The sequence below is a fragment of the Pteronotus mesoamericanus genome, unplaced genomic scaffold, assembly GCF_021234165.1.
Source record: "Pteronotus mesoamericanus isolate MK-2021 breed Mesoamerican mustached bat unplaced genomic scaffold, CSHL_Meso_final scaffold_174, whole genome shotgun sequence".
NCBI lineage: Eukaryota > Metazoa > Chordata > Mammalia > Chiroptera > Mormoopidae > Pteronotus > Pteronotus mesoamericanus.
Genome location: NW_026555309.1, coordinates 4,195,352 through 4,218,656, shown reverse-complemented (window position 1 = coordinate 4,218,656; position 23,305 = coordinate 4,195,352). Strand labels below are relative to the sequence as shown.

The window sequence follows — 23,305 nt, the reverse complement described above, 5'->3', positions numbered from 1 at the left end:
GGCCATTCTTTAGTAGAGGCAGGAGAGGTGCAGCATGGGTTTTTTAGGTCTTTTTCTCATAAATAATTTTCTGGATCTCTGATAAGTACTAAACATTTAATAAACAAATAAAAACAGGAATGACTGCATATACTCAGCCCAACTTTGCCTGTGGTCAGCTGTAACAAAAATCTAACCCTGAAACCTTTCTGGCAATTACAAGAATTGAACATTTTGAGTCTATGAATGGTGTTATCATGTAGCTTAAAAAAACAAATACCTTTAAATGTAAATACAAGGGTACGCAAAAGTGGGTTTAGAGTTGTTCGTATGGAAAATAATACAAAATTAATAAATAATAATACAAGAATAAACTGTGTTTCACTGTACTCACAGATGTAAACCCTTTGCCTACCCCTGTATATAACACAGGAAACAGAATCATTGCTATGTCAGGTCAACTTAGAAAGTCAGTAAGGATTCATAGCCAAAATGTAATGTTTGTGCTCTTCTGCATGAGTGGTATAATACTGCCACCTTTTTTACTGAGGTGTTTTACTGACACTGGTCTTTTGATTCTGTGCAAGACAAGGGCCTGTGATCTCAGCATGGAGGAGATGCTCACTAAATATTTGTTGAATGGATAAGGCCAGGGTGGGCATAATCACTGATCTCTGTCACGGTTCCTGCACGTTAAACACCTCCCTGTGTATTTTCAAAGGCACTCTGGGTCTGCTTTTCCTTGGAATGACTCCACTTGGCTGGGGTGGTGGGGTTGTTTCACAGCTGGGTGTAGTGATAACTCCATTCAGCTCACTTGCTGCACAAGGGAAGGAAAAATGTGCTTTTGTGCCATTGTGATTTCCAGGCTTCTAGAAGGAGCCATGGCTCCACTATCGTCGGGCTTGGAGTTTCTTTTTTAGTGCTTAGACCTGCATGCTTACTTGGAAAACTAATGGAGGGAATAACTGGCCTGCTGGGGACGACGGCAGGGGTTAGGACCGTAGGTAGCGTCCACTCATGGGATGTAGAAACGCTGTTCCAGAGGACAGACCCAAGTTATTGGGCTCAGAATCAGGAGGTACTTCCTAGAGCCATGCTGCAGGAACATGCTGCCCCATAAGTTTCCTGCCCGTCTCCGGATGATGCAAACTGAGGCTGGCCGACAGCTTGTGCTATAGAACTGACAACCGTAGCAGGTGGGAAACGGAAGAGATGACCTTTAAGGTCCCTTCTAATTCTGCTTTCAATCTTCCCATGTCCCTGTAGATTCCAAGGGATCAAAAGATGCTGTGAATGGTGCTCCTTCTGTCCCTGTAATTTTCTTAGTTACTGCAGATTCTGCCAGCGAGGCACCTGATGGCAGGCATAGCACAACGGCAGGGGTTGTCCCTCCTTGTCACTGCGCTACCAGTCATCTCATTGTCCATCCTGCTGATGCCTCCAATACCCAAGTAAAGGCTCAAGGATGTTGCAGCAAAGCAGCGACAGTGAGCAGGACACCTTGGCTGCTTTGGTAGTGGTATGAGATACATATGTAATGTCCATAGAGGCAAATGTCTAATGCCTCTATGTTTCTAAAACCCATCAGCTACCACTTCCTCCACGAGGACTTCCCTAAGATCTTCCAGGTTGAAGTTAGTGAATGCTTCCTCAGAATGCTGAGAAGGCACTTACAACTTTAAAGCACAATACCTCTCTTGTTCTGTAGTGTCCCCTAGTTATTTGTGGGCATGTCGTATCTCCTCTACTAGGACTTGATAAGGCAGGATCCATGACAGCCTTCGGAAAGCCAGGATTAATCAACTCTCTATCCGAGAGCTAACAATTTGGCTGAAGTAATTGGAAAAATACACCAAGGATGAATTTTGGAGGTAGTATCTTTCATTAAACATTAATTCATACATGGCAAGGATGCATAGCATATCTTCTATGTGTTGGATGTTGAGTTGACTCTGGGGGAGGGGTTAAGATGAAATAAGAATTAGACAACAATCTTACCCTCTAAAACTAACTATAATAATGGAGGCTGTCACTTTCTTTGACTCTCAACATCAACTCAGCGGTAAAACTTGGAGTCAGGATATATCTGGTCACCCTAAAGAGATGTACCTCTGTGACTGGTCATCCAAAAAATGGCAAATTCCTATTTTATACCACTTGACTTTGGAAGCTCAAACATATATAAAGTTATGATGGCCTTATTTAAAAGACTCTAGAGATCAGACAGGAACAGGCTGTGTGAGGTGTCATTGTCCCTGCCCACGATGGGATGAGAGAGGGTTGGCACTAGAGTTGAGGATAGGCTGTGTGAGGACAAGCAGGCAGCATGATCCTATCTTACACAAGACACGAACACGACCATGGAGCCAGCCTGCCTTGGTCAGATCCCAGCTTGGCCATTCACTCGTTGTGTGACCTTGGGTAGTTACTTAATTTAACCTCTCTGTGCGTTTCCTCATTTGTAAAATGAGAATAATGATATTAACTTTCTCATACAGTTGTGGTGAAGAGTTGATGCAGGTAAAGTGCTCAAAACAGTGTTTGTGGAGTGAGTTGAGTTGTTATAATTGTCCTTATTGAGCATCTCCGTACTAAGAGTAAGCCAGGACCTGGACCAGATGATTTCATTCATACCAGTAAGGTCAGTCCCTTCACTGTAGAGACACAAAGCCAACCTCTCAGCCAATGAATGAATTTTCAGAGGCTTCCAGTCCTAGAAGAGAAACTTTCCAGGCATTTAAGTATAATATTCCCAGTGGAGCAGGAAAAGCAGAGACCCTCCTCCTGGAGATACTCTCTCGGTTCAGGACATCAGCATAAGCCCAGTTATCCAGAAGCCCACCGAGGAGACTCCATCAGTGACATCCTCCTTCCCCGAGCATCTCCAGAATTCTTCCAGTCTTCCCCTGCTTCCACATCAGCTCTGACCCTCCTCTGCCCACGGAGCCCTGCATCGGCCTTCGGGAGGCCTTTCATCTCCATGTCCCTGCTGATTCCATGAGCCTTGTACAACTGAGAACTTAGTATGTCATTTCTCTGCTTAACTATGTCTGATAGGGAAATCCAAATGAAAACAAAAATAATATAGACTTGTCCCACCAACCAGGTTATGATTAAACTTAAAGTTAAATAATATCAAGTACGTTTCAAGGGTTTAGGGAAGGAGAAACTCACACACTCCTGATGGGAGTATTGATGAGTGTGGCCGCTTTGGAGAACCTTGAAGCAGTGCGGGCTAAAATTAAAAATGTACACAACTTCTGCCCCAGCAACTTCCGGTCTCCATGCCTACCCAGAAGGACTTTCCTGAGAGAATGAGGAGGCATGTCAAGGACATTCATTGAGCCTTGTGTGAAATAGAGGGAAAAAAATTTTTTAAGCCTAAATGCCCATCAGAAAGAAATGGTTAACCTGATTTATTCATGTTCTGGAACGCTATGCAGTATTGAAAACATGAACTAAGTCTCGATTTACTAACACAGAAGAATGTTACATAACTGTATGTTATGGGATGAAGTGTGCCCACCCAAAATTTGTATGTTGAAGTCCTAACACTCAGGAACCTCAAACAATCTATGTTTGGATACAAAATCTTTAAACAGGTAATCAAGGTTAAGTGAGGCAAGCCCTAATCCAATATGATCAGTGTCCGTAGGAGAAGAGGGAAGAGCATGTGATGTCACAAGGAGGAAGGGTCATGTACAAGCCAAGGAAAGAGGCCTCAGAAGACACCTACCCTACCAATACCTTGATCTTGGACTTCTAGCCTCCAGAACTGTGAGAAAATAAATCCCCATTGTTTAAGAAACCTAGTCGGTGGCACTGTGTTATAGCAGCACTAGCCAGCTAATGCACTGAACTGCGTAGAAAACTGAATGGAAGGTCTGCCTCAACCTGATAACAGTGGTTACCCATGGAGAGAGATTGGGATTAAGGGTAGTAGTTGAAGGGAAATTTAGCCTTAAAAATAAGACTTTACTTTTTACAATAAGAAAGCACTCATAGCCCTGGCTGGTGTGGCTCAGGGGATTGAGTGCCAGCCTGAGAACCAAAGGGTCGCCAATTCGATTCCCAGTCACGGCACAAGTCTGGGTTGCAGGTCAGGTCCCCAGGTAGGGGCACAAAAGAGTCAACCACACATTGATGTTTCTCTCCTTTCTTTCTTCCCTCCCTTTCCCACTCTCTAAAAATAAATAAATAAAATCTTTAAAAAAAACCTCATATATTATTTGTATATCGATTTAAAAATAAAAAAACCTCTTCCATGGCACAGTATAAAATGTACTTTACCACCTGGTTGCAACAATCTCTGGGACATTAGAACACGTCCACCCTCATCCCCCAACCTCCGCACACCCATCTGCTACACTACAACGTCCCACCCCTCTAATGCCTCCAAGCCTCTGGCTGTCCCCCTCTGTCTGGAATGTCATTCCACTTTTCTTTAAGCCTGGACTAGAGATTTTCATCCTTCTAATCTCTGCTCAAATGTCAGGCCTTTATAAATAGGCTGCTGGAAGTCTTACTCAGCAGGTCTTCGGCAGGGCCACTTCCCCATTCTTTCTATGTCTTAGGCATATTTGTCCTCCCAGTGCCTGGTCAGTGTCTACAGCCAACTAAATGCTCATTAAATGGTTCCAAACACATGGATAATAGGGACGTTTTCTAGCAGGTTGCTTTTCCATCCACTCTGTCTCAAAGATCCAACATTTCAGTCTGTGTGTATTAGCAGACTCCTTAGAGACTTAGACTGTAATCATGACATGAGTGAGGTCCTAGCCCTTCAAAGTATTTTTTAATACAAGGGGACAACTATATTTCTGGGTCATCCAATTTGCTTCCATTTCTGATTAAATCAGCTAAGAATGTATCACAATTTATTTATTTTTTTAAAGTTCTGCGCCCATCAAGGTTTTCAATTATTTAACCCACAATAGGCCCACATCAAAAATGCCTGCTGACCTCTGATTGGGTGGCTCTGATAAGCCAGGCCTTACCTCTTCATCAGCTTGGGCGAGCACTCCCTCTCCAGGTTGGAGGATGTGTGTTTCACGTGCATCGCATTGTAGGAAGTGTGAGTGTAGTCATTTTCATCGCTGTAGTCAGGGCCGAGTAATGTCCGCGCCCAAGTTCCCATGTCATAGGGAGGAAGGGTCCCTCCAAATTCAGAGGGCAAAAATTCAGGGTGAATTAGCTGGTGAAGGCTGTTTAAATTGTTCCCATGCAGGAAAATCTGGAAAGAAAAATAGTTAGCAATTAAAAAATCCAAAACATCTGACCCAGTATTCGAGCTAATACACAACTAAAGAATGACAAATTGGATGTGCTGCTGTTGATCGTGGTGTTTAAGGAGGCATTCAATTTTGTGTCTATGGCTTTGTCTTTATGAAATGTTAATTTGCTGCTCAGAAAAGGGGCTCATTTAATAGTCCTTAAAAGTGAAGTTTATGAACAAAATCAGGTATTATTTGGCCGTGACCCAAAATTTACAGATACAGCCACCTCCTAATTATCCCCTCTGAGGAAAAGAGTAGTGGTGCAGACCACCCGGTCCCCAGCCATGCTGCCATGCACCGCCCCATTGCTCCCCTCTCCCCTGGAGCGCTCTCTGCCCTCCGGCCTCCTCAACGCTCCTCAACACTCCCAGGCCCACAAAAAAATGGCAGCTTCTTCCTAAATCTGTCCCAGTACACCTGCCTGCTCTGGTTCTCCAACTCCCTTCTCCCAGTTAACTCTTTGTTTTCTGCTGATTTATATTTCTTGGTGATTTGTTCATTTATGTCTTGCTGGACAAAAGGAAGAGAAAGACGCACAGGGGAAAAAAGATGGTGTTTTCTTACTCTTCTAACATGCACCTAGTTCCCAGGGTAGTGTGGGCATGAGGTAAAAGCTCAGTCAATTCTTAGTCAGTGAAATTGACAACTGTGGCCCGGGAATTTGTCATGGAATATTACTGCAGCCACTTCCCATTCATGTCTGGATTGAGGGCTAATCACCAAACAGGTTTGTAGATTCTAAACATAGAATGGATGGTGATGGAAATTGGTCAAACAGGGGAGAAAACACTCCCAAATTATAATTATTTTCATACAAATGCACAAAGTGGATAGATGAGCCACATGCTGATAATTACGACTGCCTACAGTTTAGGAATTGACTACCAGAAATGTATTTAAAGTACATCTTTATAATGACATTAGTTTCCACATTTCTTCATGTTGCAGGCTCAATACACATAAGTATAGGACCAGCACACATGTACACTCATACATCCCCCAGTTAATCATTATGAAATGTACATGTGATTTTTAAAATATGTAAATATAGTATCATAACATACCATGTAAGTACTGTATTGTGCTATATTAACAGTATACTATATTACAGTATACCATATTAGTATATAATAAACACCTGCTGCCTTGTTCTGTTGTATTGTTTTCAACTCAAGATGTAATGGCATCATTTAAAGAAGGCAGGGACAAGAAACTAAGTGCTAAAACTCTTCAGAAGAATGCTTTAGCACTTACAGAAAACATTGTACATTTTATGACATTGGATCGGGTATGATCAAAGTTTAATAAGAATTATTTCTTTTGAAGAAATTCACATATTCTGGCTTTTTAAAAACCTCACAGGAGGAACTGCAGCATTTGAAGTGTAGAAAAGCTTGACCTAAATAGCAGCCCAGTGTTAAGAGCAAACATTTGTACCCACCCACCCAGCACCTCTGGTTCTTGAAGGACAAGGAGCACTTTGGGAACTAGCCCTTTCCTGGGGGTCTCGTGGGATGGAGAAACTCAACAGGTAGGGCAGTGGACGTTCTACCTGTATGATTCTGTTCTGCACCCAGAGCTCCAGAAACACCCCTCAGTGGCACAGCAACACACGCCAATTGTTGGTGGGAGGGATTCCCGCTGTCTCCTTCCTGAGCAGAAGATGAAGCCAGAGGGAAGCCTGAAGCTATATTGGAAAGAGTCTAGGGCACGTCTGGCACGTCTCTGGCCTTAGCACTGTCCTGAGCCCCAAACAGACTGCAAAATGTCCCAGAATGTCTCTGCTTCCTGAGGCTGATCAGTTCTAATTCCCAGATCCACATTTGTTTTGTGACAGCAGAAGGACCCCTCCTGTAAGCTATGGCAGTGTTTCCTAAAGACCTGGAAGCATCTGCAGTCTAGGAGTTAGGAACCCTGAAGAGCATGTGTGGGAGGTGGGGGCTCCCTCACATCATCGGTCTCCCCACAGCACCCCAGAGCACTCGGGGCTCTTCCCTAGCATGCGGTCCCCAGGTAGAGGGGCACATGTAAGATGCTGTAAGAATGCCCCTGGCCAGGTTCCCTCCAGATATGGTGCTCCTGACCCAGAAAAGTAGCTGAAATCATTAAGCTTGAAAGAAAAGGGAGCTAAAGGGTAAAGGAAATAAAAGCCACTGCATCTCTCTTACATGTGTGGCATTCTTCTACCTGTTTTCACATGCTGTCGCAGTTAATTATCCCAGCAGCTCTGTGATGTTGATGTGGGTGTTAGTGTCTCCATTTTATAAATGAGGAAACAGAGTCAGAATGGTCAGTCAATGTTCAGTTTCTCAACTAATCAGGATGCCATAAACAAGGCCAGCTTCCCAAATGTCATCATCTGATATAATCAAGATTGTAAAAGACTTCTTCATTATTGTTTCTAATGAAGAATGTTTCCCTAACCTCAAAGGCGATGGATTTGGCAGCTATGACCCAGGTGTCCCGGGGAAAAAATAAACTATAAATATTCTTCATCATGTTATTACATTTTTTGCAGGACAAAATGCTGGCTATTAAAATATTCCATGAACAGGAAGCTGCTTGACCTCCTATCTCCCACAATCGTTTGCAGTAAAATGGGCATCTGGTATTTGCATGCCTTCACAGTTTCCTTTGGTTTGTCACTGGGACTCTGAAAATAACCCAGTTCTGCTAAATTATTGATTGAATCCAGGCCATTTGCAAACTCCAGCTGAGGCTCAAACACTCAGGGACTGTAGAAAAGCGGAAAAACCGCAGCGGAAAATAAGGAGAGGAGGAGAGAGCGAGAGACTGAGAGAAGGGGCGCTGTGGTTCCCTCCCCTCGCCCCACACCCCCAGCAGGCACTGGGCATATCGTTTCCCTACCCGCTTCCTGGTCTTGTCCTTAAGGAATGGCTTGATGAGTGTGTACAGGGCATGAATGTACCAGGGCTGGTTGACAAAGTGGACTCCTCCGAAACGGGCAGGAAAGCTGTCCTGGGGTGGAAAGAGAAACACACGCCAGTTAGCAGGCACTCCGGGTTAGGCTGGGCCCGCGGGACTGCAATCACAGAACAGCCTGTGTCTTTTCTCTGAAGCCCTGGCTAAGGGTGGGAAAAGACAGAAAACCCACGGCTTCCTATCTGTTGAGGTTTCCTCTATTCCCTTAGCCCCGGCCCCTGCCCCTTTGACTCCACAACTTAAAAAGGCCGCATGGGTGTCTTTGCCAAGTCGCAATTATGTGACCACCCACGTGGCAGGAGCATGTAGAGCCTGAATAGGAGGGGGTCAGGACTCTCTGTGGTGTTCGGGAACCCAGGCCTCTGCTCCCATGAGCCCTAAGCACACGGTCCCTGCTTTAACCCTCCTCTGCTCCCGGGCTCCGACCCTCCCCACCGATTACCATAACAATGGCTGCACTGCAGGTGAGTGAGGGCTCTGGAGAAAGGGTTTAGAAAAGAATTTCAAAGGGTCTCTGGAACCTATGGCGACCCATACTAGCACCTTTTTCACAGGTTACAGAATTAGGTCCTCACTTCCATCCTGCAACCCACACAGTGGGTCCCAGAGAAAAGATACTTGTTAATTGGTGGGCTAGTTAATTCTCCTAATGGAGGGCCTCTTTTTCTGCAGATAAACACACTTCGTCGTAAGTACCAGGAAATAAGAGCATTTTGAAAATGGTTCCAGTTTTGGAATTCAGAGCAGGGCACAAGCTTGCATTTCCGGAGCTGAGAAGTTGCTCTCCGCGCTACTTAGATTCACAGAATAAGAGACCCTGCTCATAATGTCTGAGCTAGTCCCGGAGCACCAAATCCTGAGATCCCAGTGAGGGGCTTCCCCGGATAGCATTACATTCATCTTGGTTAACAGAATTTAAAAGAAGAAGGAACATCTAATGCAACTTGAATTGCCAAGTGTGCTGGCAATCAATTTCATTGCAACAAATAATTTTGTAAGATGCCAGCAAGACGAGATGAACGCGGAAGGGGCCGGGCTGTGTGAGCTAACAGTTCAGGGAGCTAGCTCCTTCCTGCAGGCGTCAGAAGTGCCTTCCGGGGGTCGTTTTTAGTAACATGGAACGAGGGTTATTAACTTGTTTTCAGAACCCTCTTAGTCTACAGGATCTTTCAGCATCTTTCACACCAAGACCTGGTTTTCAGTAAGAACTGTGCTGATGGGTTGAAATTTGAAAAACTTAAAAGGAATTTTGCCTCTATTTAGACATTTTACAGAGTACAAAGAAATTAAATATTTCAAAGTCTACACTAGACAAGTTTGATAAAAGGCCTTTGTTTTGCAGGGTATTTATTTTTTTGTTTCTTTTATTTAAAAAAATAACTTAATGAAACCACCAAGTAAGGGTAGAGAGACTATTTATACTAATTTGTGTATTTGTCATAATCTCTCACTATTTCAAATCTGAATTGAGAAACACAAAAGTTCTTAATAAGGTAATCTTTTCTCTTTTAGGAACAGTTTGGGATCTAAAACTTCTTTCGTTCTCCCCCCCAAGAAGAAATTAATAAATAAACCATTCCCCAATGTTTTTCCTTCGTAGTAAGTGCTAAGCTTTACCCTTATTCATTTTGGTCCTTTGGAACTTGTTATTCAGAAGTATAATTCATTATCCCACACACTAAACATGGGTTCTAAGGGGCTGTAGAAGAGGAACAAGAAGAAAGGGTTTATCTATAAATCCAAGGTTTTACTGTCCTTTTTAATAGGACCAATAAGATTTTTATTTCTGCTGAGAGTCTGTTGTATTATACATTTCTAGGTTAGTAAAGTGGAAGAAAACTCTACAAGTAATACTCGAGAGGCAATGAGCAAAAATCTCCAAGAAAACATTAACTTTTTAAAAAATATCTAGAGGCCCTTGGTTTTAGTTTATGGAACATCAGTCATGAAAGACATCAAATCTGTCTTCTATCAGTGTCAGAGGAGGTTAAAAGATAAAATACAGGCCTGAGATCCTGTCAGTTCTCTCTAGGCTGGCCCTGGCTTCGAGTCTGCCAGCGCAAAGACCCACTGGGTTTTTATTGATCTCCTTCAGGTCAGCCAGCAGTCATGTGCAGATAAATTCATGGAAAATCTTATGCCTCAGACTTCTGGGTTTGGTCCAGAGTAGAAACAGGATCACTTTTCTTCAAGTCCTATCCATGAAATTCAAGTGAAAGACCTCCTGTGCAATAAAGGCAACGTGCAAATATCCTGGGTATTCTCAAATGAGCCTGACCATATTATTAATAATAATAATGATGTTTGTGTGTGTATGTGTGTGTTATGCAAAGGGAAAGGTGAGGGGGTGAAAATTAGCAAACACAATCCTTATGCCCATGATTTTTGCTCCCATTGCCTGATCTCATTAGCAAACTGCAGGTAAAGGGGAAGTTGTCTGTCTCACCAATGTCTCTCAGGACCCCAAGAGGTTCCACCACCCTCAGGAAGGTGCCTTTCTTAGGGGCTGGAGCAAACAGACCTAGCTCCAGATGGTGAGCCTCGATTCAATGGCAGTGTAACGCATCGATGGTCCATATTCTTAGCAACTAAAGAGTTTGTACCAAAAACACAACCTGGATTCCAGAAAATGGAATTAATATTTTCATATTTCATGCATTTATCAATAAAAATGTAATATTTCAAATTATAAACATTCAAATGATAAAATTTGCCTTTCTCTCAGCTTGAATTACTTTATTTCCTTGTTATAAAAATAACTCACTCTAGAAAAATAAAAAGTAGATAAAAATGTTATTTGAAAAATTAGAAAATATAAAAAGACAAAAATGAAAAAAAATTTTTCATATTCCCACTGTTAAAGACATACTCTTATTACTTTCTCTCATTCAGGATGGGCCTTATTCCATTATAGTAACATACAACCTCTGCTTTTCATCATTTAAAACTATTGAGCTTTATGTCTTACTCCCATAAAATGTTCAGTTTTAAAATTTTTTAAATCATTATTTATACCAAGAATCTGGAAGACCAGACTGAATGAAACAGCTAATGGAGGTCTATGACAAATGACCGAGATGTTAGAATTACCTGATAGAAATTATAAATTAACAAGCAATTATAAACACACAACATGCAAAAAAAGCAGAAAAATCTCAGAAAAGAAATAGATACTCTTAGCAGAGAATATAAAATATAAAGAAATATCACAATAAAATTTTGAACTGAAAAATACTATAACAATAACAAAAAAGTTCAGCAGATGGGCTCAACAGTAAGATGGAAAGGACAGAGGAAAAAGTCAGTGAACCAAAAGATACAATAGAAATTATCCTCTATGAACAAAGAGGAAATATGTCTGAAAACAATGAGCAGAGTCTTAGGGGCCTGTTGGACTTACAACAAACATCTAACATTTGTAACATTGGGCTCCTGGAAAAAGAGGAGAAAAAAAGGGCGGGACTGGAAATTACCAAGAAATAATGTCTTTAAACTTTCAAAGGTTAGCAAGACACTTAAACATACAGTTTGGAACAGCTAAGTAAACACAAAGAGTATAAACTCAGATAAACTCGTGCCAAGACACATCATAACTATATATTTGAAAAGTAAAGTCAGAATGTTGGCTGCAGCCAGAGGAGAAAATATTATCTTGCTATGACAGTGGATTTCTTACCAGAAACCATGGAGGTTAGACAGAAGTGGCACAATATTTTTCAGGTGCTGAAAGAAAAGAACTATCAATCTAGAATTCTATATCCAACAAGAATATCCTTTAGGAATGAGGAGAAAAATCAAGAAATTCTCAGGTGAAGGAAAACCAAGCAAATATGTTGACAGTAGACCTACCCTAAAAGAATGGTTTGAGGAAGTTCTATTAAACAAAAAGGAAATGATAAATAAAACCTTGGGTCACTGGGAAGGAAGAAAGAACACGGCAACTAAAATATAGATAAATATAATAGGCTTTTCTTCTCTTCTTAAGTTTTCTAAATTAGAATAAAAATCATGACACTGTCTGATGTGGTTCCAAATACATGTAAGGGAAATATTTAAGACAATCATATAAATTGGTGAGAGAAAAGAAAGTAAAGGGAGATAAGGTTTCTAAACTTGGACTGGTAAAATTTTGATATCAATAGATTGATCAGTTATAAATGTATAATGCAATACTTACAGCATTGCTAAAGAAACTATACAAAGATTTACACTCAATAACACTACAAATAAATAATAGAATAGTAGAAAGTAGTGCAAGTAACCTGGTAGAAGGTAGGAATGAGAAAATGGTAATGTAAAACAGAGAGAACACATAGAAAAGAAAACATAAAATGGCAGACCTAAGCCCTAACAAATTAATAATTAATTTAAATTGGTCTGAATAACCCAATTAAAAGACAGAGATTCACAGAATGGGTTAGACAACGTGATCCTCATAAATGCTGTCCTCAAGAAACTCACTTCAAATATAACTACAGCAGCTGCAATATATATGAAACAAAAACTGGTAGAAGTAAAAAAAGAAATAAACAAATCCATAATTATTATTGGTGAATTAAATATTCCTTTCTCAACACTGGATAGACTTTGAAAATCAGCCAGGATATAAAAGAACTCAACAGCATCATTAATGAACATAATTTCATTCGTATGCATAAAATATTCCACCCAGCATCAGAAGAACACACTTCTTTTTAACTGCCTGTAAAACATATGGTAGGGTAAACAGAGTCAGTCTGGCTTCCTTGCCCTGATGTCTGGGCAGGATTAAGGGAAGCAGTTTCCCATAATCCTGAGAATGGGCCTGATAAGCAGTGTTCTCACAGCCTTGAGACTGGGTCCGCTAAGCTGTTCCCATAGCCTTGAGTGGGCTCGCATGTTGCATGACATCTGTTGGCACCCTGCCGGCTTTGTCTGTGTTCTAGTATTTAAGGTGGTAGGGATTCCCTGCGGGGGGTCACGCAGCGGGGATGGTGCCATGCAGTGTGACAGGCAGCTTGAAGCATGCATGGATCATCCACCCTTGAATCTAGGCATGTCAGACACACCAACAGCTCTGTGAATATTCTTCTGTTTGCATGAATCCCGTGAACCTGTTAGGCCTTGAAAGGTCACAACACACGTATATCAAGATAGACCATACCTGGGCAATAAAACAGATCTCAATTATTTTAAAAGAAGTAAAGTTGTGTATAATATGTTTTCTGTTCATAATGGAATCAAACTAGAAATCAACAATAGAAATATAATGGGAAAATTTCCAAGCACGTGGGAACTACAGTGTACACGTTTAAGTAATTAATGGATGGGTCAGAGAAGTCTCAAGGGAATAAAAAAAAATACATGAAATTGAATGAAAATGAAACATCTAAATTTGGGGTACACAGCTAAAGCAGTGCCAACAGGAAAATTCATAGCATTAAACACAAATGTAAGAGAAGAGGAAAACTCTTGAATCAATAATCAAAGCTCCACCTCAACAATGTAGAAAGAGAAGAATAAATCAAATCAGGAAGAAGAAAGAAAATAATAAAGACCAGAAATCAATAAAATTGAAAATAGAAAAACAATAAAGAAAACAAAGAGCCTATTCTTTTAAAAAGTCAGTAAAATAAACTTTTACCAAGACTTACAAAGAAGCAAAGAGATGTCACAAATTATCAAGATTTGGAACAAAATAGCAGATATTGCTACAGACTCTCCAGACATCAAAAGAATAATCAGCGACTATTACAAACAATTCCACACACATATGTTTTTGACAGCTGAGAAGAAATGGACCAATTCCTCACAAAACACAAACTATCACAACTCAATACAAAATAGGTAATTCGAATAGCACATAACTATTAAAAAAGATTAAATTTGTAATTTATAAAATAAATAAATATAAATCTCCAGGCTCATACAGTTTCACTAAAAAATTCTGCTACACTTTTAAAGAGCAGTTAACACCAATTCTACACAATCTCTTCCAGAAAACAGAAGAGAAGGGAACACTCCCAATTTATTTATGAAGCTAGTAGTATAACAGGGTGTGGGCTGAGAGAGCTCCCACAAGCCTAGCCGGGGAATGGGAGACACGGAGCAGGGCCATTAAATTACTTTGCATATCAATAGCAGGCTAGCTTCACTCCCGTATGCAAAAATAGTTGTTTTTCGCATCAATACAGGCCAGTTAGGGGGTGGGAGTGACTTTGACCCTTGAGGTAGCTGAGAGGCAGCCCTTTCTGGTTACAAAGCCTGCAGGAGATTTTGGAGATGGTTTGCTCCAGGACCTAGGGCCACGCTCCCCCGGAATAACTAATGGCAGCAAAGAAAGGCACAGATACGAGAGTGTTAGCAGGTGTAGCTGATTGTGGGAGGAGTAGGAAGTGGGGTCACAGAAGAGGTTCCAGCCTGGGATTTAAACTAAAGGCAGGCCGCTACAAGGAACGGCGGGGGCGGAAGCGGGGGTAGGGGTGGGGGTGGGGGGGTGGAATAATGTGAGTCTGTGCAGGAAGAAAAGGAAAATCTTGCTGGTGGACTCTGAGTTTTGGATTAAGAACTGGAGATCCTGGAAATCGCGATAACACATCTGATGGCGCTGCAAACTACGGGAGGCCTGCGCAGCCAAGCACAGATTACTGGGAGGAATGAGTCGTCTAGCCAAGCTTCAGACTTCTGTTTCTTTTCCCGACATACGCTACCCGTGACTGGCCTGAGTGGCCAGACTGGGCTAAGGGGGAAAGGCAGGACTCTGTGTTGGTGGGTGTTTTTTTTTTTTTTTTGAAGGGACTTTGAAATTTAACAGCAACATTCTGCCATTACTCTAAACCTGTATAACTTTTGAATAAATAGTTCCTTTCCTTTTTACCAAACTCTGGCATTGAGAGTCACAATTCCTACCACCTGGCAGCAGGCAAGACAATCCTAGAACAGAAAGATGGGGTGGGGGTCGGTGCTTGTTTTGATAACAGTATTGTGGCCCCCAAACAAGTCCATTCTGTAACAGAATTGAGGCAGGAGATAGGAAGGAGGAAACTCCAGAGGTGCCCCAGGGCTAAGATGAAGAACGTTGACAAAGGAAGGAGATGCTGTTCAAAGACTGGTAGTTCCTGCTTTCTGAAAAAGCACTGAATCGTAGTGAATCAGCAATGCACCTGCACAGAAGATGCTACCTGACCGCTGCTTCATTATAATGGCATTATAATAATTAGCATTGTGGGACTGCCCCCCCTTCCCATTGGCCAATGTAGGAAAATCATGAGCGACCACATGAGCTGTAACTTTAAAGTAATATAACTACTTGTACATGGGCAATAAAAGCCCATCAAAACTAGCTAGAAGAGACCTGCCATATAAGAATAAAAGCCCTCTAACCCCTGAGGTCATGTCCTGTTAGGCTCTGCTCAGCTCTGCTCTGCTTGGAGTTGGCCAGCTCCCATGTTCTGTGTAGCTTAACAAATCTGCTTTCTCTTTCTGCTATAACTCTGTGTGTTCGGTTCAATTTTTTGTCCATGATCACCAAAACCTGGTTACCTGGTTATCACAGCTGGCTGTGATAGTTTTACCCTGATACCAAAAGAAAACAAACACAGTTCCAAAAACTAAAATTGCAGACCAATAATATTCTTTATGAATAGAGATGCAAAAATCCCTAACAAAATATTACCAAATAGAACTCAGCACTATGTTTAAAAAAAATTATATACAATGATTAAGCGGGGTTTTATTTCAGGGATGCAAGACTAGCTCTATATTTAAAAATCAATTAAGCTTGTGTATTAACCATATTTTCTATTTTCTATATGTGAAGTTTTGGTATCTGGTACCTAGTTTACTAGAAAGGTACCTCGCAGAGTTAGCTAATTACTAGAGATAGCAAATGACTAATCTTGGGAGCACTCCTTTCACATGCAAACTAACCAGCCCATCACCCAAATCCCCAGGGGCCTCATCTATTGGGCTCTTACACTCAGTGCTAATCACCCGCAGGGCCAGGTACTAGCCAGCTAGGGACAGCCCTTACTACCAGTCAACCCTACGCCGCCTGAGCCTCCTTTCCCTGCCTTGCCCATTCCTTCCCATGAAAACCACGATGAAGCCTCTTGCCCCAGTTTTCTTTTCACTTCCTCTCCCCTAACTAACCCTGGAGCTTCCTCGTGTACCTCTGCTGCGTCGTGTGCCCTGTCCCCATTTCTAGGGATCTGTGATTAGAACAAATTTCTTCTTTCATGACAGTCATTTCCGTGTCTGTGTGTCTTTCCATACCTAGTTAAATTCCAGGTGCTTTTACAACAGTAATCCGTCATATTAACAGGCTAACAGAGGAAAAAACACATCATCAGCAACTGATGCAGAAAAAGTATTTGATAAAATTCAACACCCATTTCTGATTTAAAAAGCTCTTGGAAAAATAGGTCTCTATTTGCAGATAATAAGATTATCAGCATAAAAAATCCCAAAGAATCTATTAAAAAAAAACTCCTATAACTAAAAAGTGAGTTCATCAACATTGCAGGATAAAGGAGAAACATACAGAAAATCAGTTGTATTTCTATATACTAACAATAAGCATGAAGGCATCAAAATTAAAAATACATCCCCATTTACTCAATCACCAATTGCTCAAAAAATCCAATATTTAAGCTTAAATCTAACAAGACATATCCAGGACTTGTATGCTGAAAACTACACAATGCTGGTGAAAGAAATCAAAGGATTTAAATAAAGGGAGAGACGTATCATATTGTGACTTGGAAGACAACGTACTAAATATGTCAATTCTCCTCACATTGATAGACAGGTTTAATGCAGTACCTATCAAGAGCTAAGTAAGATTTTTTTTGTAGACATTGATAGGATTATTCTAAGATCTACATGGAAAAGCATAGACCCTAGAAAAATTAAAACAATTTTGAAAAGAAGAATAAAATAGAAGGAATCATTCAATCCAATTTTAAGACTCATTTTACAGCTACAGTAATCAAGCCTGGGTGGTATCAGAGGAGGGAAAGCTGCATGTGTCTATGAAGCCGATCAGTGAATTCAGAAATAGAACAACACAAAGATGCCCAACTGATTTTTGACTGAGGTGCAAAGCATTTCAACAGAGGAAAGAACGCTTTTTCAATAAATAGTGTGGAAAAACCGCTCATCCCCAGATCAGGAAATGAAACTGACAAACTCTATACCTCATGCAAAATTAACTCAAAATGGATCATGGACTTAAATGTCAAACATAAAACTCTAAAAATTTTAGAAAAAAATATAGGAGACAACCTTTAGGATCTCAGACCAAGCAAGGACATTTTAGACTTGATTCCAAAAGCATAATCCAGAAAATAAATATAAATAAATAAATTGAATGCTGTCAAAATTAAAAGCTTTTACTCTGTGGAACAGTTGAAAAGAGAAACTATAGCCTAGGAGAAAATGTAGCAGATTCATCTGCAATAGCCCAAAATTGGAAGTAGCCTACATTCCTTTAATAAGTGAAGGGTTAAAAAAATTGGTACCTTTATACGATGGAATACCACTCAGCAATTAAAGGGAACAATTACTGACATACACAACAATCTGAATGAATCTCCAGAGAATTTTGCCAAGTGAAAAAAGCCAACCCTAAAAGGTTACTTATATGATTACATTTATCATATGACATTTTTGAAATGACAATATTATAAAAACAACGTATTAGTGGTTGCTAGGGATTAAGGATTGGTCAGGGGTTGATGGAAGTGGGTGTGGTTATAAAAGGTTAACATGAGTGATCCTTGTGATCAAAAAGTTCTGGGATGTGAGGGCGATCTGGTGAATTTCGGACGGGGGGGTCTTTGAGAAGAGGGTCGCAAGAATCCTGCAGTGGCAGTCTGCCTTTCTTAAAAAAAAAAAAAAAAAAAAAAAAAAGTTCTGTATCTTGACTGTATCAATATCAGTACTCTGGTTGTGATATTGTCCTCTAGTTTCGCAAGATGTTATCAATGTGGGAAACTAAGTAAAGGCTTTATGTAATCTCTCTGTTATTTTTTAAATTGCATGTGAATCTAAAGTTGTCTTAAAGTTTAAAAATATGATTATTGTGACTGTTTCAAAACTCCCCAAAATGGGAGTAGCCATTTTATTAAGTATAGTGGAAGCATTTCTAAGGATATTTTCTTCCTTACACAGAATGTTAAACAAAAAAATGCCCAGGTAAATTGCAAGGCACAAGATACATTGCAGGATGTCCTAAGCAGCTCTTCTCTATTTTCTTAGAGAGTCTTGGGCACCATTAAGTGATTCTTGCAATCCATTAGAAATTGCTTCTTTATTTAATGGGCGCTGTGTTTACACTTCATTTTCAGACAGCACTATTTAAGCATCTCTCAGCTGCCTTTTCTTGTGTTTGATCTGGATTTAGCGGCAACATGATAGAGGCAAAACTATTTCCTCTCTTTCTTTGACAATCAGATACAGATGTTACTAGTGGCAGTTGGCTGAGTTTCCTGCTGGATAATGTAGCATTTTCAAGATGTGTAAGGCCTGTAGGCTAACACACTTCACACCACAGTTCCAAACACACCTGACCTCAAAATGGCATGGCCCTGTGAAGCTTGGGGAGCTTGGCTCACATTGGCTGCCCTCCTCACTCTCTTCCTTTCTCACCTTTTCTGCTCTGCTGTGGAAGTGAGGACAGGACAACTCAGACTCACAAATGCTGCGAACTTTCCACGTCTATTAAGATGTCTCTTAAAGCCAAATGCAAAGATGAAAACAGAGAGGATAAGCACCTGAGCTGTCTTTTCAGCCTTCTGCCTCCCTCCTGTTAGAAACTGGCTTTCTGACAAACTGGCCCAGGCCAGCAGATCAGGCACAGAACCTTCCCAGGCTGCAACTTAAACAACGTTCCTGATGATCTTGTTTACATTTAGTTCTGTTCCACAGATCAACAAACAGTCACTGAGCTCCTTTTATGAGTAAAATGCAGGAGTACGGGATTGTATGAGATGTCCTCCTTGTCTTCAGTCAGTGCACTATCCAGTAACAGTAAAAGAAATGGCAGTGCTTTGTTTGAGAAAAAGACATAGAATTTGAAGGTTAGATTCTGTGGTTTATAGCAGTTCTTTGGAGAAGAGTTAATAAAGAGTGGAGATAACCAGAGGTAAAGGCCAGGGCAAGGCTGGATGTCCTGCAGAAGCCAAAGAAAAAAGCCTTATATGAAAGAGCTAACACGGATGGAGTCACAGATAGGTACACTTTGCTTCCTCTCACAACCAAAAGAAGGACAACAAATTTAAAAACAAAAAGTAACCAGAACTGCTAGGAAATCCAACAGCATGAAAGTCTGACAACAAAGGAGCTAAATAAGAAACATTCATCCAGACCAGTAGGAGGGGCAGAGATGGGCAGCTGGGACCAAAAGGACACACAGCAAAGTGGCAGCTGGAGGACCGGGCGATCCCACATTTGTATGCGGATAAACTGTGAGGAGCTGCTGAGGAGCGAGACAGACTGCACAATACAGGGTTCCAGTGCGGGAAAAGAAAGCCTTAAAACCTCTGGAGGTAAAAACCTTGTGGGGGCTGTGGTGGCAGCAGAAACTCCCAGCCTCCCAAGAGTGCTCGCTGGAGAGATCCACGGGGTCCTAGAACATAGAGAAACCACTCACCTGGGAATCAGCCCTAGAAGGGCCCAATTTGCTTGTGGGTAGCAGGGGAAATAACTGAAAGACGGCAAAGAGCTGAGCAAGTGCCATCGTTCCCTCTCAAAGCCCTCCCCCACAGACAGTGTCACAATGAAGCGACCTGGATTACCCCGCCCTCGTGCATACTTAAGGCTCCATGCCTTCCAATGTAACAGGTGCGCTGAGACAAAGAAATATGGCCCAAATGAAAGAACAGATCAAAGCTCCAAAAATAAAACTAAGTGATGAACAGATAGCCAACCAATCAGATGCACAGTGCGAAACTTGGTTATCTAGATGCTCACTGAATTGGTTGAGTATGGTCACAAAATGGAGGAAAAAGTGAAGGTTACACAAAGTGAAATAAAGAAAAATACACAGAGAACCAACAGAAAAGGGAAGGAAACTGGGACTCAAATCAACAACTGGGAGCAGAAGGAAGAGATAAACATTCACCCAGAACAAAATGAAGAAACAAGAATTTTTAAAAAATGAAGAAAGTCTTAGGAACATGTGGGACAACTTTAAACATCCCAACATCCAAGTCGTAGGGGTGCCGGAAAGAGAAGAGGAAGAGCAAGAAATTGAAAACTTATTTGAAAAAATTATGAAGGAGAAGTTCCCCAGTCTGGCACAGGAAATAGACTTCCAGGATATCAAGGAAGTTCAGAGAGTCCCAAAGAAGTTGGCCCCAAGGAAGCACACTGCAAGATACATCATAATTAAGTTACCCAATATTAAAGATAAGGAGAGAATCTTAAAAGTAGCAAGAGAAAAGAGACAGTTACCCACAAAGGAGTTCCCATAAGACTATAAGCTGATTTCTTAAAATAAACATTGCAGGCAAGAAGGGGCTGGGAAGAAGTATTCAAAGTCATGAAAGACAAGAACCTACACCCAAGAATACTCTATCCAGCAAAGCTATCATTTAGAATGGAAGGGCAGATAAAGTGTTTCCTAGATAAGGTCAAGTTAAAGGAATTCATCATCACCAAGCCCTTATTACATGAAATGTTAATTGGATTTATCTAAGAAAAAGAAGAAGATCAAAAACTATGAACAGTAAAATGACAATAAACTCACAACTATCAACAACTGAGCCTAAAAACAAAAACAAACTAAGCAAACAAGTAGAACAGGAACAGAATCATAGAAATGGAGATCAGAGGGGAAGGGGGCAGGGGGAGAATGGGGGAAAAGGTACAGGGAATAAGAAGCATGAATGGTAGGTACAAAATAGGCAGGGGGGAAGTCAAGAATAGTATAGGAAATGGAGAAGCCAAAGAACTTATATGCACAACCCATGGACAGGAACTGAGGGGTGGGGGAATGCTGGTGGGAGGGGGATGCAGAGAGGAGGGGAATAAAGGGGAGAAAAAATGGGACAACTGTAATAGCATAGTCAATAAAATATATATTAAAAAAGAAAAGATAAAGTACTTCTTGATAGATATGTAAATAAATAAATAAACTAGCACAAGATTTGGTGATGAGTAAATATACGTCACTATGTCTGAGAGTCTTAAGAGTTTATTTGCCACCAGGAGTCCCTATATTTTGTTTAGCACCATTATTTTCTAAGGATAAGTTTACAGGTGATCTCTTTTTAAAAATAAAAATAAAAGGCAACAGATAATGTGACTATAGATTTAAAGAGTATACTGATTACACTGGTAGCTGACTTGTATCTGGTAGGAGAGCCTTTAGTAACAGGAAAAACCAAGATAATCTCATTTTGCTTCCTTTTTTTTTTTTAACTTCCTACTTAATAGAGCTCCAAATAGGAGACCTGCCTTCTTCCTTGGCTCTGGCAGTCTTGCTGCTGGCCAGGTGAGAGGGCCACGAAGGTGACCACACTGACGGAGGTGACTGCTGCTGGGTGAAGAGAAAGCTGGCAGGCAAATTCACCCAGCCAGGTCTGAGTCTGCAGAGTTGAGCTCCAGCAATGGCAACTCATTTTGGCATACAAACCACTTCTAGCTTCTCTAACCACAATAACTTGAAAAAAAAAGATTTATATTTGACTGTTAAATCGCAAGTGCATTGTCATCAGGATACAGTACTTCATCTTCAATTTTCCCTCAGGGCCCCTAAGTGGTAAATAGATGATTGTTGTTCATTAATCACAAGCCAATTCATGGAGAAAGCTAGAGTGCTTGAATCCACTGACTTGCACAGAAAATCAGTGCCAGAAGATATACTATGCGTCATATGACTCAGCCTGCCTCCTGGTGCTTAAATGCATATGTGGCATTGTCTCCAGAGAAAGAAGCTCAGTGGCAAGAACACAGAACTCCTTCACAGCAAACCTGTTGGCAAATGTTAAGTTTTTAACCACACAAAGACTTTTGGTCTGCAACTAAATTTCTAATAAGCAAGTGTAATAAATATAATAGATATTTTTTAAAATTGCAATCAGTAAAGATAATTAATAGCTAAGAGTTGGGCACTTATCTACCAGGAACTTTTATACATATGTTATCTCATAGAGCATCATGACAATATTATGTACGTATTATGTATATATTAAATTATCTTTATTATTCCAATTCTACAGATAAGGAAACAGCTTTATTTAAAGTAGTTAAAAACATGGTCAAGTTCACATATCAAGTAAGAGACTAAATAAATTTGAAGTTAGACCTGACAGTTCTGAGAGTCAAGTGCTTACCCCCTCTACTGCATTACTCTATTATAGGCTCATTTAAACTCCATGCATCAGCAAAATTTGGACTGTTGACCATCTTCATGTGCGTTTTCAGGATGCATATGCTTACTGATTCAGATAAAATAATAAAACGTTTCATAAGAATAAATCTCAAATTCAAGTTAAAGTGTCCTAATCTTTTTTAGCTGCACATGCCTTATGTAGAGGGACATCATCTCCCATCTTGAAAGAGGGGCGTCATCATGGTTGGAAAGTGTTGCCATTTAAAGAGAGTTAAAGATGTTATTAAAATAGAATAAACATGTATTCTTAAGAAGTTTAGAAGCTGAACCTGAATGTCTTCATGTAAGTTTCTACCCTATTGAGGAATATTGTATTTTTTAGAGCATGGATGTTCATTTTAACTTGGTTTTATTCTGCAGGAGATTTGAGTCACCTGGAAATTTCTTTGTACTTAAGCGCATTTCATTTTCTAATCACTAAATATAAATCACTTCTGTTCATCAAAAACTACCCATAACTTATCTCCAAAATAAACATTAGTGAGGAGTCTATCAGGGCAGGCTTAGACAAAGTCATACAATTTATTTGAGGCACTGCTCCTTTGTCCTTGTGTTGCAGTTGGTGGAACTCACCAACACTCCCATCTTCTCCTCTTCCTAGGATCAAGGCCAAACTAAGTTTCCACTCCCCTTGTTTCCAGGGGAGACATATTACTGAGTTCTGGAGAACGAGTTGTAGGTGGAAGGTCCACCAACCCAACATATGTGATTCCTCCATTTTTTTCTC

At 40.6% G+C, this 23,305-nt stretch overlaps 1 protein-coding gene across 2 annotated transcripts in view; it reads right to left on the bottom strand.

Moving 5' to 3' along the window:
- CLVS1 (clavesin 1) overlaps positions 1-23,305 on the bottom strand; it is a 162,571-nt gene that overhangs the window by 15,492 nt on the left and 123,774 nt on the right. The window contains exons 4-5 of one of the 2 annotated variants that reach the window (XM_054590187.1): positions 8,127-8,237; positions 4,980-5,215 (exon numbers count right to left, since the gene is read on the bottom strand). In XM_054590187.1, coding sequence (XP_054446162.1) covers positions 4,980-5,215; positions 8,127-8,237 — 347 coding nt within the window. The remainder of the gene's footprint in view (positions 1-4,979; positions 5,216-8,126; positions 8,238-23,305) is intronic. The other variant, XM_054590188.1, reaches the window with a different exon arrangement.